Source organism: Phaseolus vulgaris, chromosome 4 (genome assembly GCF_051622355.1).
Source record: "Phaseolus vulgaris cultivar YP4 chromosome 4, ASM5162235v1, whole genome shotgun sequence".
Classification (NCBI taxonomy): Eukaryota; Viridiplantae; Streptophyta; class Magnoliopsida; order Fabales; family Fabaceae; genus Phaseolus; species Phaseolus vulgaris.
In genome coordinates, this window is record NC_143501.1 from 13,507,029 (window position 1) to 13,524,092 (window position 17,064).

The 17,064-nt window shown below is 34.3% G+C and overlaps 3 protein-coding genes across 3 annotated transcripts; all 3 read right to left on the reverse strand.

Moving 5' to 3' along the window:
- Positions 1-8,664: 8,664 nt before the first annotated feature.
- On the reverse strand, positions 8,665-9,419 carry LOC150027916 (uncharacterized). The gene is made up of 3 exons (XM_090300950.1): positions 9,177-9,419; positions 8,899-9,090; positions 8,665-8,811 (listed from the first exon to the last, which is right to left on the reverse strand). The coding sequence occupies exons 1-3, from the start codon at positions 9,417-9,419 to the stop codon at positions 8,665-8,667; spliced, it is 582 nt and encodes a 193-aa protein (XP_090157076.1).
- A 114-nt stretch (positions 9,420-9,533) lies between these two features.
- LOC150027917 (uncharacterized) lies at positions 9,534-10,646 on the reverse strand. Its single transcript, XM_090300951.1, has one exon. It carries the CDS (start codon positions 10,644-10,646, stop codon positions 9,534-9,536), a length of 1,113 nt encoding a protein of 370 aa, XP_090157077.1.
- A 5,483-nt stretch (positions 10,647-16,129) lies between these two features.
- LOC137838295 (iron-regulated transcriptional activator AFT2-like) lies at positions 16,130-17,042 on the reverse strand. Its single transcript, XM_068647545.2, has 3 exons — positions 16,999-17,042; positions 16,548-16,641; positions 16,130-16,468 (listed from the first exon to the last, which is right to left on the reverse strand). Exons 1-3 carry the CDS (start codon positions 17,040-17,042, stop codon positions 16,130-16,132), a joined length of 477 nt encoding a protein of 158 aa, XP_068503646.2.
- Between the last annotated feature and the right edge of the window lie 22 nt (positions 17,043-17,064).

Consider the following 17,064-nt stretch of genomic DNA (forward strand, 5'->3'; position numbering starts at 1 on the left):
TTTAGTTCGGTTATTTACAATTTGATTTTTTTATTGGATATCTGTAGTAATCACAAACTTCTGGTTATAATTTATGACATTATCCATGCATGAAATCGGAGTAATTCATTAAAAATGCATAACATAACATTTTTATTTTAAAATTGGGTTAATAGAAGGAAAATGGTGTGACGGTAACTTGAGATGATCCAAGCTTTTTTTTTAAAAAGTGCATCAATTCACCCATATTTCTTCCGAAAAATAAGCTGATATTCCTCATAAATGTAGACTCTTTTAGGACTTGGATGTGAGGAGTTGTTTATTAATTTATCTTATTATTTTTATTTGAATACGGTGTATTCATTTTTCTTGACACTGTTTTCCTTTCCTGACGATCTAATATTTTAATTTATTTTCAGTTTTCTTTTTATCCAGTTCATATTTTTAAAGATAATGTTAAATTCACAATCCACATTTTTTATATAATCAAATTACAACTCCTAATATTATTATTTTAATATTTTTATATTATTTAATTATAAATTTATTTTTTATATTATATATATTTATTTTTAAATACATCATATTAAGAGTTATATATAACTTTAAGGGTTGTCAAGTATCTTTTCATATTTTTAACATCAAAGTATATTTTTCTATTTTTAAGGTGAATTGTATTGCTAATAAATTGCAAAAGTTAAATTTATCAATATTACCTACTGTTTATAGAGAAAGAATTTAGCATTCGCATAAACCCAACGATATAGATTACTAACCAATTTTGTGTGTTTTAGAAAAAAACAATATAAAATGGTGTGGAATTAATTTTATTCCGATATATAAATTAGTATCGACATTCTTCAAAAGAAAAAAAAAATAGAAACATGTCACTTTTAAAATAATAATATGCATACTAGTCAACAAAATCAGAAAATAAGAACCTTTCCTAACTCTTTTCCGTCTTTAATCGTGATTTTTTTAGTGGTGAAAGAGTTTGGTTAAGTCATTTTAATTATTATTTTATTGGTTAAGAAGTCATTTTAAACTTAGTGTGATTATTTTATACAATAAAAATAGTTGTTTAATTTATTTTAGGCAAATATTCATTCAGTATTATAAGTATTGACATATTTTATTTTTACGATAACAAAAAGAAAATAATATTTTAGTAAAAAAAAAATTCTACCTTAAATCGTGCTTTTGTATTATTTTTCTTTAATTAGTGTGAACAATGTTAATGTTTTGGATAACATATGTTAAGTCATTCTAATCTTAATGTGGTTATTTTACACAATGAAAATAGTGGTGTAATTATTTTAGAGTAAATAGTAATTCGGCTAAGTATTAACATATTTCTTTTTATTATAAGGAAAAGAAAATAACGATTTTACTACTTATTAAGAAAAAAAATTAATATTAATATGTAATTAAATTTGAAGGAAACCATTAAAAAATTTAAATTTATAAAGAAAAAACAAAGTTGATGAGGATAGTTCTTAGTCTCAATGAATTTTAAACTTGACTAAGATGTGCACGTAACTCTACTACCAAAACAAAATTAGATAAATTAGATGAACAAAAATGAAATGTGTAAGATGATGATATCAATGATGAACCCTAAATTTGTAAAATTGAAAAATAGAATTTTTGGCATGTAGAATTGCAATTATACAAAAATAGGACATAAAAATAGGCGTCACAATCAACGAGATTTATAAGTCTTGAGGATCACCACAAAAATCAGGAAATTCTCAATAAGATCAAATTATTTAAAGGAGAACCCTAGTAGAGAAGTTTTCTCACCTCAAATGATAGCTAAACATTTTGTTTATTACATTCATTCCCAAATTATTTATTTGCACTTGGGAGTATATAAAGGAAAAAAAATATAATCTTGGCATTACATAAGCATAACTAATATGCCTTAGTAGTTCTAAAAAGAGTAGAAAGAGTTTTATCCATTGTCTCAGCTTTTCCTTCTATTTGGTAGTGACAAGTTGTTGAAAACAATTTAGTTCTAATCTTACTCCATAAGTTTCTCAAAAAGTGATTAAGAAATTTGGAATCTCAATCAGTTACAATACTTTTAAGCAATCCATGTAATCTTACCACTTCCTTGAAAAATAAATCAATAATATGACATGCATCATCTACTTTATTGCAAGGTATAAAATATGTCATCTTAGGAAACTTGCCAACCACCACAAAAATTGAATCCTTTCTTCCCTTGGACCGAGGCAAACCTAAGACAAAATCCATAGAAATATTAATCCAAGGATGTTTTGAAATAGGTAATGGAGTATACAAAAACACTTAGATTTAGCTTTCTTGCAAACAATACACTTATGTCACAAAATGTATGCTCATCATGTTTCATATGAGGCCAGTAAAAATGCTCATGAAAGATGTCAGATGTCTTTTGCAACCCAAAGTGACCTTCATGTGCCTTTTTAACAGGAATTTTCCTAATTGAACTCTTAGGAATGCAAAGTCTCTTGTCCTTAACCATATATCAATTATGTTTAAAATACCCCTAAAATGTAGTATGAAAACATGTATGATAGATATGAGAAAAATCAGCATAATTTTAATATAATTCCTTATTGCACTCAAATCCAAGAAATTTAGTTTCAATAGTGAACCAGAATGGACAATCAAAGTACAAGAATGATTGACAAACCCATAGTAGAAGAACGTGTTAAAATGCTACATCATCTAAAGGAAATATAAGAGAAACAAGAGAAGATGTTTGAAATAATGTTTACCTCCTTATTTGCACACATTCAAGCAGTCGTTAGTGAAGTCCTTGAAAAGCTTAAAAACCAGTTTGGGCCCTCAACACAAAATTAAAAGTGTTTTCTTTCTGTTTTATCTTATGTTTGACTAAATAACTATTTGTGTTTTATTTCACTCTATGTGATTGAGTGAACAAGTATAAAACTATGTGCATATTTCTCTTTATCCCTTTCATGTTTTAGTTTGTGATTGATTGTGTTTTAAATAAGTGATTTGATTTTAGGCTCCTAATAGTAATTTGTATTTTGAATTCTAGAATTTAGAAGACATGTTCTATACACAAAACAACCTTCCAAATTGTAGAATCCATAATACAAATTTGTATTATGAATTTTACAATTCAGAAGTCATGTTCTATATAGATAAAAACTTTCCGAATTTAATGTGTATAGGCAGTGTACATGTTATTTGGGATTGTGTAGGAACTCAAGACAGTGTTATCTCAAACACAATCTAGACTGTTTGCAAGATAGTTTACACAATCTACACACTCTCTTAAACTATCTAGACAATGTAAATAGTCCCAAACACAATCTAGACAATCCTTTCTTTTATTTGAATGTGTGTTTACTTGAAGTTGGTCAAAATTTTGCACTACCAAACATAACCCTCGTATAAAAATGTAACACATTTAACTAAAAATGTAACAATGTTTACATTAAATGTCTGCAACATTTACATTGCAAAAACATTTGTCTAAAATTACAAAAATTTGTAGATTAATTGTTTGCAAGGTTTACATGTTGTACTAACTTCTATTAAGTTTATAAATATTTGCATCATACTAATATAAAAGGATACCATATCTTAGCTTTCTGGCAACAATGAGTTAATCACAACATGTCTACTATAGGTATGAGAGACCCATCATGCAATTTCACCTACAAAATAATCATAAATTACAATGTCGGTAATTATGGAATCAAACCTAACAAAGAAATTATTGACATACATGGAGAAAATGTGAATCATATATATGGCCTATACATAGTAGTTGATGTATACTGACATCATGGTGAGGTTTACTTTGCAATGTGAGTATGGTGATATTTTGCTTCAATGAAAAGTACACTAATACCACATTGTACCTACTAGCAATCATGTAACCCATATCGATATAATCATCCAGTTCTCTACACTAGCCTGCGAATGCATGATATTCAATTGTAGGGGCAATGTGTTAAACTTGTAAATAACATTGTATGGGATTCTAAAATAACTTACCGCTAACAACTCATCCACAAGTAATGACCTCTTTAGTTCGTCTACCCATTCATATCCACTTAATAATGTTGCATATTCATCACGCCACTAGGATAGTTCTTTAAATAAATCCATTCACACTAGTGTACATGATTACGACGAGCACATATTATCTTCAACATCCAACCTTGTCCATTACTAATAAGTTTACGCCACAATTTAAATGGACAATCACATTTACGTGTGCTTGTTACACCAACATTCATCTCATGTTTGTCTTTTCTATACTTATCGCCCTTTTCACAATCTAATAAGACAAAGGTTTTTCTACCTTGTTTTCCATTTGCAGTGTGAGACCTGATAATCACTATCACAAAACCAATTCCAAAGGTCACCATACACACTCATTGAATGAATTCATCTAGAGTAGGGAAAATCTGCACAAATATGTTACAACATAATTACATCACTCCTCAAACTTATAACACTTTATGAATTCGATTTTCTTTACCTTGTATGTTGTAAAATGCCTAAACACATAATTCATTAATTGGTGGTCCATTTAGGACATTTTATCCACTTCATTTGATATTTTTCTCCAAAGTTCTTATTCCTTTTCCATAATTAAGGTATCACTTAGATAACAAATATAACTTTATTATAATTTTATGAACTACAAAAATAATACACATTGCAATTGGACAGAGGCAATTCAAAAGGTTTTTTTGTGTCCAGAGAATGCATTCCAAATTGTAGAATTCATAATACAAATTTGTGTTCTGAATTCTACAATTCAAAAGGTTTTTTTGTGTCCAGAGAATGACTTTTGAATTGTAGAATTTGAAATATAAATTTGTCTTCATAATTCTATAATTCAGAAGCTTTTTATGAATACAACTTTCGATTTATAGAATTCAAAATGCAAACTTATATTCTAAATTCAGAAGAAGTCATTCTCTGGACATAGAAAAACCTTATGAATTGTAGAATATAGAAGAACAAATTATATTCAAAATTCTACAATTCAAAAGGTTTTCCTTGTCCATAAATTTATTTCTGAATTGTAAAATTTGAAACATAATTAAGTATTCCAAATTCTATAATTTGGAAGTCCTTTTATGACTCCAGGATATAACTTTCGAATTCTACGATTTGGAATATAACATTACAATCAGAATTCTCCAAACCTGGGCCCATTCAGCTCGTCGAGTCCAACTGTTTTCATATTTGCCTCCTATGTTTTTATATTCACACACATTTGCTAAAATGCCTTGGCCCATTCGGCTGGTTGAGAACTTTTGGAAATTTCCACCCATGTTTTCATATTTACACAACCTTTGCTAGGCAATTGCTTCTTGCACCCCACCTTTTTCTTCCTGCACCCCCACACTCTTATGCAAAGACTAAATCGTCCTTAATAGTTTTTAAAAATCCAAAAATACCCTTCACCTAAAAAAACCCTAAAAGGTGCAGGCAACGATTCTCTCAGTGCACAGCCGTGGGTTTCATTTTCTAGCAGCAGCCACACCTACAAATCACTATCCTTACAATCTCAGACATTTTTTGTTGCTGATATAGAGTGCTTTTAATCAATGTAAGTTAATTTCTTTGCTTTTGGATCTGCACATCCAGTTTTTTTATGGATTTTTGTTTCCGTAAGTGTTTTCTTGCATTCCAGATCATAGAATCCGGTAGAATCCCGAGTTTATGCCTGCAGTAAAATCCTGGATTTATAGTTCTGGGAAAGTTCCGAATTTTTGGATCCGGGAAAGTTTCGAAATTTTGGATCCAGGAAAGTTCTGAATTTTTGAATCCCCTTCTCATCAAATCCATATAAATTAGTTGAAATAATATGAATATTTGATGTTAACTGGCAAAACAAATTATTAGAACTCCCTGTTTATAAATCTTTTTCAAACTTCACAATTATCATAATGTTTTCCAATGCTAAGTGCAGTACCAAAAACAGCCAAAGATCAAATCAGTTTCTATTTGAGCTGAAAAGGGAATGTAACAATATTTTATGCAAAGCTTCTTTGCCACCCTTCTACTGTGCAAGTTCTTACTTGTTTTTTTATTTTATGCAATATGATATGATTAAACCAAAAGTTAAGTATATAGCATGCAAAGTGTGTACTTGGAACCCAACATGGGAGATCTTTACGGGACCCACCCAAACACCAAGTTCATCTAAAGCTTGTATTTTATTTATTTTAATCCCCGGAACATACTCCATTGTCAGAATCTGCATTTGAAAAATCGTTAAATTACATAGATGAATAAGAAATACATCATAAGTAAAATGGGAAAGATGTATAACTGCAATGTTTTATCTATGATACAGTAAATCCCAGTATATTGCAGGGACTTTCACATAATCCAATTGCTTAAAGTTACTCGCAAATAATTCAGCATTAATAGCTTCCTTGGTGTAATCAATCTCCTGAAAATATTTAACTCGTGTAACATTAACAAGGATCAGACAAAGTCACATATATAATAAAAGGAAGATCCGGACCTGTGTTTTTATGATCTTAGATAACAATGTTTGTTTAGTAGAAATGATACAATGCTTTTTTTTTATCTCTTTTGGTTTCAATAGAATTTTATATTTGTTGTTTTGTGTTTGTATTGGTTCAACATCTTATTCATTAGTTTGTAATTTGGTTTAACTGGAATGGTGTAATTTAATAGAAATGGTGAAGACTAGGGGAGGAGGTTCACAAGGTGATCGTGTACGTCCCACAGCCTCTGTTAGAAGAAGAAGAAGAAGACATATTAATGGAGATGAATAACATGTTGAACTTGAAGAAGTTGAACCCCAAATGGAGGTGGAGGACGAAGACGCACCTGAAGTAGAAGGTGAAGGTTATCCTAGAGATCCACGAGATGAGACATTATTGACAAGTTATGAATACCATGTGGCCATACAATTATGGAATGATGTGGTAAGTAAATATGTTGTATTATAATACTTGTTCATTGTTAATTTGATATGATTTTTGTTCATTAAATTGTATATTTTATATGATTTTGGTTGGTTAAATTAGGATCGAGGAGAGTTAAAATTGGTGTCTCATGGCCGAAAAATGAATAAGATGGGTGTTCCTCATCCTCGGATACTACCTGCAGTGGAGTTGTCAGGTTTAGTTGGACTTGTTGGGGCAAGCTATGACACAATAGACAAAGGATTGTTGTGTGCCTTTGAAGAAAGGTGGCACCCAGAGACAAATTCTTTTCATCTTCATGTAGGTGAGTTGACCATCACATTGGATGATGTGTCGAATTTGTTGCACCTCCCAATTATCGGACAGTTTTACACGTACCCGAGCTTGGATGCAGTTGCAGCGATCGATTTGCTTGTTGATTCACTTCGTGTAGAACGGGGAGTTGCAGCTGCTGAGACTCGCCATTGTCGGGGTGGACATGTGCGTCTAAGCTGGTTGAGGGAGATGTATGAGGACGCATGTAGCAGGAGACAATGGACTGTGGTTGCACGGGCATATTTGTTACACCTAGTAGGTTGCACCATCTTTGCAGATAAGAGTGCTACATCGGTTAGTGTATCCTACTTGGGATTATTTGTATATTTAAGGCACACCGGAGGATACTCATGGGCAGCAACTGCTTTGACCCACATGTATGAGCAGTTGGGAGATGGTTCCTATGCAAATACTAGACAATTAGTTGGGTATGTCACGTTATTGGCATCGTAGATATATGAGCACTTTCCGAGTATTGGGCATCGACAAGTTCGGGATGACTATGTTGAGGATGAGTCGCGGTGTATGAAATATGTGGTCGGGAGTAGGTTGTCCACACTTGCATCTGTTCGGATGCAATTAGATAGTTTTTGTATAAGTGTTGTTCAATGGATGCCCTATGAAGAGCATAGAGCGGTGCGTCCTTTTGAGTGAATTTCTTTATTTTAAGGGTACATTCGATTGAGGGCTTGTAGGCAGATGTATTTGCCTAAACGTGTACTTAGACAGTATGGATATATACAGTGTATCCCTCGTCACCCAGCCAATGGTGATCCCTCCACATCTGAGATTGACCATCGATGGTTAGATTTTAATGCTAACCTCGTATAGGGTGTCGTATTAGCAGCTGATGTTGGAACCTGTGTTCCTGCATATTTGGAGTGGTTTCGGTCTATATCACACCCATATATCATTCAGATGGCTGAGGATAATCAACCTCCAGTGATTACCCCGGATGGACGACGTCAGGACGGGAATGATACTATCTCTGAGCATCCCGCAGTGGTAAGAACTTATTACTTGTTTATTTAAATAATACGTTCTCAATTGCAATCAATGTAATTTGTTTATAATTGTAGGGTCTTTGTAGAAGAATAGCATCCACCTTGCAATTGATTATTGATGATGGTCATTTAACTGAGGATTCACCTGCATGGGAAGGGACACAGACAACCTTGATGCTAGCCCGATCAGCCACCGAGGACCTGTCTGTGTATGTTCGCAGATGACGACACGGACGATGATGATGATCATTTTAGTTGTTGTTATGTTTTGTAATTTCGTGAAGAAAGACTTAGTTTACAATTATTTCTGAATTTCTAAATTTGATGAATGAACACTTTGGTTATGAAATTAGACAATTCTTCTTCCGCATTTATAATAGTCAAAATGTTAACATATTCATTTATCAATGCAATTACAACTATAAATGTCGCCTAATGGACATAATTTGTGTAAACATTTGCATCCGACTAGTATAATATGAACACCAAGTTTTGGCAATTGGATAACAATGAGTAGACCATAAAATATTTGTTGGTGGAATCGGGCAACCTTGTTGCAACTGAACCTGTTAAAAATTGTAAACAATGTCATTAATTATTAATTATGTTTTTCTATGATTCCTAAAATTCATTAACAATGAAGTTGAACAAACCAGAACAAAATGATTTCCATGAACATGTCCAATATAGATGATGCGGTAATGATTAAAATCTGTTGGAGGTTGGGATCTTAATGGAAAAATAGTCAATGATTGTTTAAGAGATAAACACACAACAATCACATTATAACGATTTGCAATAACGTATCCCATATCCGGTATTGTCATCCACTTATTTGTACTTATCTGCAAACATAAGAAAATGTAACAAGTTAATCTAACTCATACACCATTTTACAATTAATAACATCATTCAAAATTAATAGAATTACCATGTGGTCAACTAGAAGTGAATTTTTCAGAAATTCATATCGTTCATCACCGCCAAACAAATCAATATATTCTTGACGCCATTGACAAAGTTCTTTATGCAAGTTCATGCGTACAATAGCCCAGGACTCCTCTCCCAGACCCAATAATGCACCAACCGCACGATAACCACAATGACCGTCAGCCTTAACATCAATAATATCAACAATGTAAGGATGAATTCCCACCGGAAATTGTTGTAGCATTGGTATTGATTTGGTCGGAGGAGTCTCCGAAATAAATCCCTTGCTACATTTCAAACTAGATGAACTATCATGTTGTGAAAGAATGGCATCAACATGTTCAAAGTAAGAAGGAATTCACTTTGGTGATCTACCAAATTTACTCTGACGTCCTTTTTGTGCACCTTTTGTTTTGACTTTCTCCGTTGGTGGACATAAAGATGTCTTATCTGGATAGGCAATCTCACGTAATTTGGCTTTGATGTTAATCTTACCAGCCATGTCAACCTCATTGAACCGATTCATGATGACAACCCACTCTTGTTGGATGGACAACTCTGTTAAAGTATCATCATTTGAAATATCTAAAAAGCTTAATCGTGTCCAAATGAAATGCACTGAATGCAATGGTATGCTACCAACACCAAAGGAAGTCAATTCACAAGCACAAGGAAGACCATGAGTAGATCTAATGGTGCACCCACAACGAGATTTATCTAAACCAACATATTCAACTCGATCACTCTCTTCTGCAATATACTGCAAGGCATATTTTGAAACGAAGCCAACCAATTTCTTATATCTTGTTACATTGAAGACATGACTCACTACATGCAAACTCTTTTCAAATGAAGATTTAATTGCATTATGTTGCAAGATTATCATCTTATTAATGGAATCCCAACAAAAGCATAAGTCCCCCATTGACGTCTCAAGGATCCTTTTTAAACTCCAATGTGCAGCCTCAACCCTGTTACTTGTCGTGTTGCCTAAGTGCATGACTTTATCCGTCCAAGCCTTAACAAACTTCTCTTTATGTGGATTTAACCAAGTACTAATCACATATTCAGTAAATATAGGCCATGGTGAACAAAAAACATTAAAGGCCTCCACACGATGTTCATAGGACTCTACATTTTCACAATCAACAATTGCTCCCCAAGATTCCATCACTTGATCCCATGCCTCTTTTGGATAAACAATCATTTTACATTTTGCTTTAACATTTTTATCAATGTGAAAACGACATAACAAATTAGCAGCTTCAGGAAACACAACATTTATTGCATTCATTAAAACAATATCTCTATCACTAACCACAACCTTTGGGTATGAATCAACTCTCAAAAACAAACCTTTTAGCTTCTCGAGGGCCCATACAAAGTTATGATGTTCTGATGCGAGTAACATAAATGCAGCACTGAAGGTCAATCCCATTGAGGTTACACCAACAACTTCAAACAAGGGCATCCTATACCTATTAGTTGTATACGTTGATGGAGGAGGGCCCAAGCTCACCACACGATGAAAGCCAAGCCTCCAAGACTAGACGGTCTAGCCTATAATGAGGAGCGTCTAGACTCAAAAAGGAGCGTCTAGCCCATGAAGAGGAGCGTCTAGGCCATGATGAGGAGCGGCTACATAAGGAGCGTCTAGGCCATGATGAGGAGTCCTTCTAGACCGTCTAGCTTCACATACACATGGGTCAAAGCTACGGTTTTGGGAAGAGAAGACCTTTGTAATTGTTACATAAAGGCCCATTAGGGGTGCTTAGTAATTAGAGTAGTGTAGAAAGCATATTTGTGTGAAACATTCTAGAAAGACCATGGAGGGGGTGAGCATAAAAACTAGACACACCCCTCCCCATGTGCACCCATGTGCCATGTGCACCCATGTGCCATGTGCACCCATGTGCTTCACATTTACATTTCATTTGGCTAGCATTAGGGTTGCATTATGGTCCTCCTTAGCCTATAAAAGGAGGAGCCTACACCTTGTATTTTCAAGTTTATTGTGAGTAAAGTTATGCTGCCCATTTGTGCTCAACTTTGCTTCTCCCTAGAACCCTAGGCTCTAAACTTCAATTCCTTCATCTTTTCCCTTGAGCTGGCCGAACCACTCAATACCCATACCTATCATGCACCTACAAGATCAACACCACTCTTAGGAGGATCTTGCTCACTCTCATTCATTGCTTCCGCCCCATACTCTACATTGATTCAAGAAGAACTTCATGAAAATGCCATCATTTGGTATCATGAGCTTTTGGTTCTTCAAGATGAGTAGCTTGGTCTTTTAATTTCAGTTCTTCTTTATTTCATCTTTGTCATTTCAATTCCTTACTTGTCTTGCTGTTTTTATATTTTAAATTGTTCTTGGTGTGCTTATGGAAGATCCAACCAAAGCACAATTGTTCAATTGATCTTGAACAAATTCTGTGCAGCTTGTGATAGGATTCCTTACACCTCTGTGTGGCTGTTTTTCTTTTAGGAAATTGAGTCCTTATTGCTTTCTTATAATTGCTTCATTTTATGCTTTGAGTCTTTATTTTCTGAATCTATAAATGTTGTGTCAAGTCATGTGAATCCATATTTGTCAACAATTTTTAGTAGTCCTATTATTGGCTTGATTGTTTCTTGCTTTTGGGTCTCTTTATATTGTTTTAATCTGCTGTTATTTTGATCCTTTGGTGCTTTTTTATTTTTAGTTTGAGTTCATATTGTGTTTAGATCATACACAATTCTATTTCACAAATTTCCATTGTGTCTAAACTTTGGTATCTTGCTGTTTTTGTTTCCAGTTTTCAGATTCCCCTGTTTACACCTTCTCTGTTTTGGCTGTTTTAACCCAGAAAAATATTTCCACCCATAGGAAAATTCTGATTTTCTGGAAAATGCAAGTTTAAAGTGTTATAGAAAAGACAAAAAAAGAATTAGGTCAAAAGAAGCAACAGAAAAAAAATGATAAATCTTTTAAGATCAGAGTGCAAATCTGAAGCGCTCCAGCTGGCATAACCGAACACCAATTTTGCAAAATTTATTAAAAAAAAATGGTGCATGCGTTTTAGGTGATTCCAAAGCCAAAATTTAGATAAGATCCTGAATTTTCTTGCATCCAAATTTCAGAAACAAATTTTACAATTACAGCTCAGCATAAATCGGGGAACAAACACGTTTTCTGGCCCACAACATTTTCCAGTGGTGCTGTTTTTTTATTTGGTCATCTAATCTAGTGCTTTTCTTTAGGAATTCTTTTGTGTGCCAACCTTTTATTGAGTACCTTTAATTGTTTGCTTTAATTTCTTGAATCTCTTTCTAAGTTGTCATATTATAAATCCTTTTGGTGGTACTGTTTTCTTTTAATTAAATTTGTTTCTTGCTTTTATTTCTTGACCTCTCATTTTGGGTGCTGGAATTTAATTCTCTCTTGGTGCTTATGTGCATGGAAATTGACTTGGTTTAAGGTTAAGCCCTTGTGAATAGGTGCTGGAAATTGGAGAATTAAAGCCAACTTTCTAAGGAGGAGTCAAAGTTAAGGCCGAAACAAGTTTTCTTGAAACAAACACTACAAACACCTAGAAGATCAACAATCAAGACAACAAAGAAAGTGCACTAACCAAAAAGAGGAACAACAAAGGGGGTTTTCTTATCTCCTTTACAACTTGGTTTATTGTTAATTACCTCTTTTAAATTACGCTTTAGACGGTGAGTGTGTCTTCAAGGGCTCAAAGTGTCCAAGAAGCCTCACCTAGGGCCGAATAGTATAGCATTCTTGTTTAGTAATTGTTACTTGTTTGTAATTGCTTTTCTATTGCTTTAGTAGTGACGTTTGCATGGTTAGTTTTGATTAAATTTGAACCGTCTAGCTTTGTTGATTAGTTAGCATGCATTGTTTTCTTGCATTAAAATCTGATTTCTCAACTTAATTGTGTTCCAAGTGGTTTACTAAGAGAAAGTTTTGTGTGAAGACATTGAGGGATAGTTTTTGGCTAAGGCAAAGGCTTGGTATTTAAGTAGTCCACTGTGACTCACCTCCCTTACCTGGAAGACTACCTTCTTTGACTTCCCTAAATTTTTCTCAAGGTAAAATACTTCTACACACAAAGCTTTAGTCATGTCTTCTCACTTCTCTAAATCTCTTAAAAGTGAGGTGAAATCCTTGAAATCTCTTTTGAAACAACTTACTAAGGATATTCAATCAATTTCATCTAAACAATTGGAGAATGAGATCAAAACTAATGAATTGACTAAAGCAAAGAATGAGAAGTCTCAATTTTCAAAAAAATTACATTCTCATGCATCTAGCTCTAAACATCATGATTATCTTGGGGAAGAAAGTCTTAGGAAAAATGAATATCATCAACAATTCCCTAGGAGAGCTAGGAAAGAGAGACAAGAAAACCTAACCAAGCATCTCTCTCACACTCAAGCTAGAGAAATTCCATGTTTAGAATACCTTGGCAATGATCAATTAGCATCTCAATGTTTCAATGAAAGATCTATGATCTTAAGGGACAAAGATGAGAATAGTAGCCAAGAAAAAGAAGCTAGTGAGAGTGAAGAAAATGTAAAAATAGAAAAGCAAGAGAAAACCCTTGGGAAACAAAAGGCGTGGGAGAAGAGTGTTCCTTCCCACAAGGTCATTCAACAAGAAGGAAAAGTTGAAAATACATTTGAAAATATACCTCTTGTTGAACAACCTAGCCTTACCTTTTGTAAAGGAACACTTGCAAGTCTAGAAAAAAAAGAAGAATCCTTAAAAAAGGCTTGCATAGATAAAAATATAGTAGATTATTTTACATACATGCCAAGATATCACCAAGTGAAGGTCAAGTCATTTATAGGCATCTACAAAGACAATTTTTTATGTGAAGTAGTGCCTAAAGAAACTTGTCATGTCTTATGGAGACAACCTTTGCAACGAATTGAAATTTCCATGAACAAAGGTTGTATCAACGAGACTACCTTCACACATAAAAGAGAAATTCTTCATGAAGGAGAACTCATGGGTCAAATTAGAGTTGATAAAACTCTAGAGCTTTTAAAAGGAAAATTATTGTCACCCATGAGAAAAGATGTTCAAAGACATTACCCTAGATACATTCCGTGTTTTAAAAATACATCTAAGGCGATGTCTCATGAACTCTATACTCCTTCACCTTTTGCAAATGATCCTTGGGAAGACATAAACCTAAATTTCATATTAGAGCTTCCTAGGACAACAAAAGGTCTTGATTCTTTCTTCATGGAAGTGGATAAACTCTTCTTAAGAAAAGTGACAAGCCTCCATGATTTATTTTCAAAAATAAGGGATAGAGCTCCAAAATTTGAAAACATAGCTCTCCCTTCTATGCTTCACGAAATCATGAAGGACACCCACAATTCTTGGGATAAGAATCCTTTTCCTTTTATGCATGCATACAATGGAGTAGTCCACAAGATTACTCATATCTCTCCATTTGAAGTTGTATGTGAACATAGTCCTCTTGTCTTTTTAAAGTTGTCACCATTTCCTAAAGGGATTATGCCTAAGGAAAAAGTAACTACTTTTGGAAATTTTAGAAAACATAAGAGGATTAGAAGGCACCTACAACCATCAAAAGGGAAGCATTGTGAGAAGTTGACCAAAACAAGAGAAAAACAAAGATGGCAACTTCACACAATTAATTGTTCTCCAAATACTCACTCCAACTCCTTTGCTTTGTTTCAAGATTCTCATAGGTTGATATTTGATCCGGGAGGACACACCTTGACGAAGCAAGAGGCTGCTATCCGAGATCAAGTTAGTAACTCTGAGGATAGATCTTTTCCCGAAGGAGGAGATGATGGACACCATCCAGCCACAACAAGCCCCCTCAAAAGCAAAAGCTTTGGATTTGAGGACAAATCCTTTTCAAGAGGGAGGGGATGATGGAGGAGGGCCCAAGCTCACCACACGATGAAAGCCAAGCCTCCAAGACTAGACGGTCTAGCCTATAATGAGGAGCGTCTAGACTCAAAAAGGAGTGTCTAGCCCATGAAGAGGAGCGTCTAGGCCATGATGAGGAGCGGCTACATAAGGAGCGTCTAGGCCATGATGAGGAGTCCTTCTAGACCGTCTAGCTTCACATACACATGGGTCAAAGCTACGGTTTTGGGAAGAGAAGACCTTTGTAATTGTTACATAAAGGCCCATTAGGGGTGCTTAGTAATTAGAGTAGTGTAGAAAGCATATTTGTGTGAAACATTCTAGAAAGACCATGGAGGGGGTGAGCATAAAAACTAGACACACCCCTCCCCATGTGCACCCATGTGCCATGTGCACCCATGTGCCATGTGCACCCATGTGCTTCACATTTACATTTCATTTGGCTAGCATTAGGGTTGCATTATGGTCCTCCTTAGCCTATAAAAGGAGGAGCCTACACCTTGTATTTTCAAGTTTATTGTGAGTAAAGTTATGCTGCCCATTTGTGCTCAACTTTGCTTCTCCCTAGAACCCTAGGCTCTAAACTTCAATTCCTTCATCTTTTCCCTTGAGCTGGCCGAACCACTCAATACCCATACCTATCATGCACCTACAAGATCAACACCACTCTTAGGAGGATCTTGCTCACTCTCATTCATTGCTTCCGCCCCATACTCTACATTGATTCAAGAAGAACTTCATGAAAATGCCATCATACGTACTGTCCATCATCAATACAATGTTAAAGGCATTCAATAACTTCACTGAATCAGGGTGTGTCCAAAATAAATCTTGCACAACATTCGTCCCTTCTTCAAACCTAGACCAATAGATATACATATCTCGCTCAAGTAACATCATCAATTGTTGCCTTTCAGTTCTATCACCTCGTACTGATCTTTTGTACATATATCGTGCATTATAAAGTTGTTTTATTGTGCTCACATTTTTCTCATTATGCTCTTTCATTGGTAGCAAAATATTTCTAGGCTTTACCGAACTCTTTGTCATGTGAACCTACCAGAATATGGATGACCAACCAATGTATTTGCCAACTCATGATTATGAGACCCACAAATTAATTTCAATATCCATCCTTGACCACTCTTTATTGGATACCCTCGTAATCTGAAAGGACAACCACATTTCCTAGTTCCACTCTCAGTAACCTTTAAATCCTTCTTATATCGTATGTATTTACCACCTCTCTCACAACCTAATAATACAAATGTCTTCCTTTCTCGTTGGCCAGTTGAAGTATCCGATCTCAATATCACAATAACAAAACCAAAGTGAAATGCAACTTTTCTAACCCACTTTAGGAGCTCATCCCGAGTACGAAATATCTACAAATGTTATCATAACAAATTATTTCATTTACTAATTAACAAACAACTTAAACATACTTTACAAACTTAACCTTACCTCATCTGTAGTAAACGCATTTATACATTCATCATCCCACACATCAACCCCATCATATAATTCTTGTTCAATTTCTTGACTACTGTCCATGCTTCTACAAAAAAAAAAAAAAAACTAAATCATTGCATTTCGGATCCATGAATCCATAAGTCAAAAAAATCATTCCAGATCCACCAATCCATAATTCAAAAAAACCATTCCGGATTCAAGAATCCATAACAAAAAAGACCATTCCGAATTCAGGAATCCATAACACAAAAAAACAATTTCGGATTCAGAAATTCATAATGCAATTTAAGCTTCTGGATCCACCAATCCGTAATACAATTCAGGCTTCCGGATTCAGCAATCCGGAAAACAATAATCTATGATAATTTTACTTCCAGAACACCCCCTCATCCGGAAAACACAATGTAATTAATTCTGGATTCTTAAATCCGGAATATATTACCGGATTCCGATATCGGATAACCTCGAAATCCCAATAACCACCATGCCTTTAAAAAAACTGTAGTCT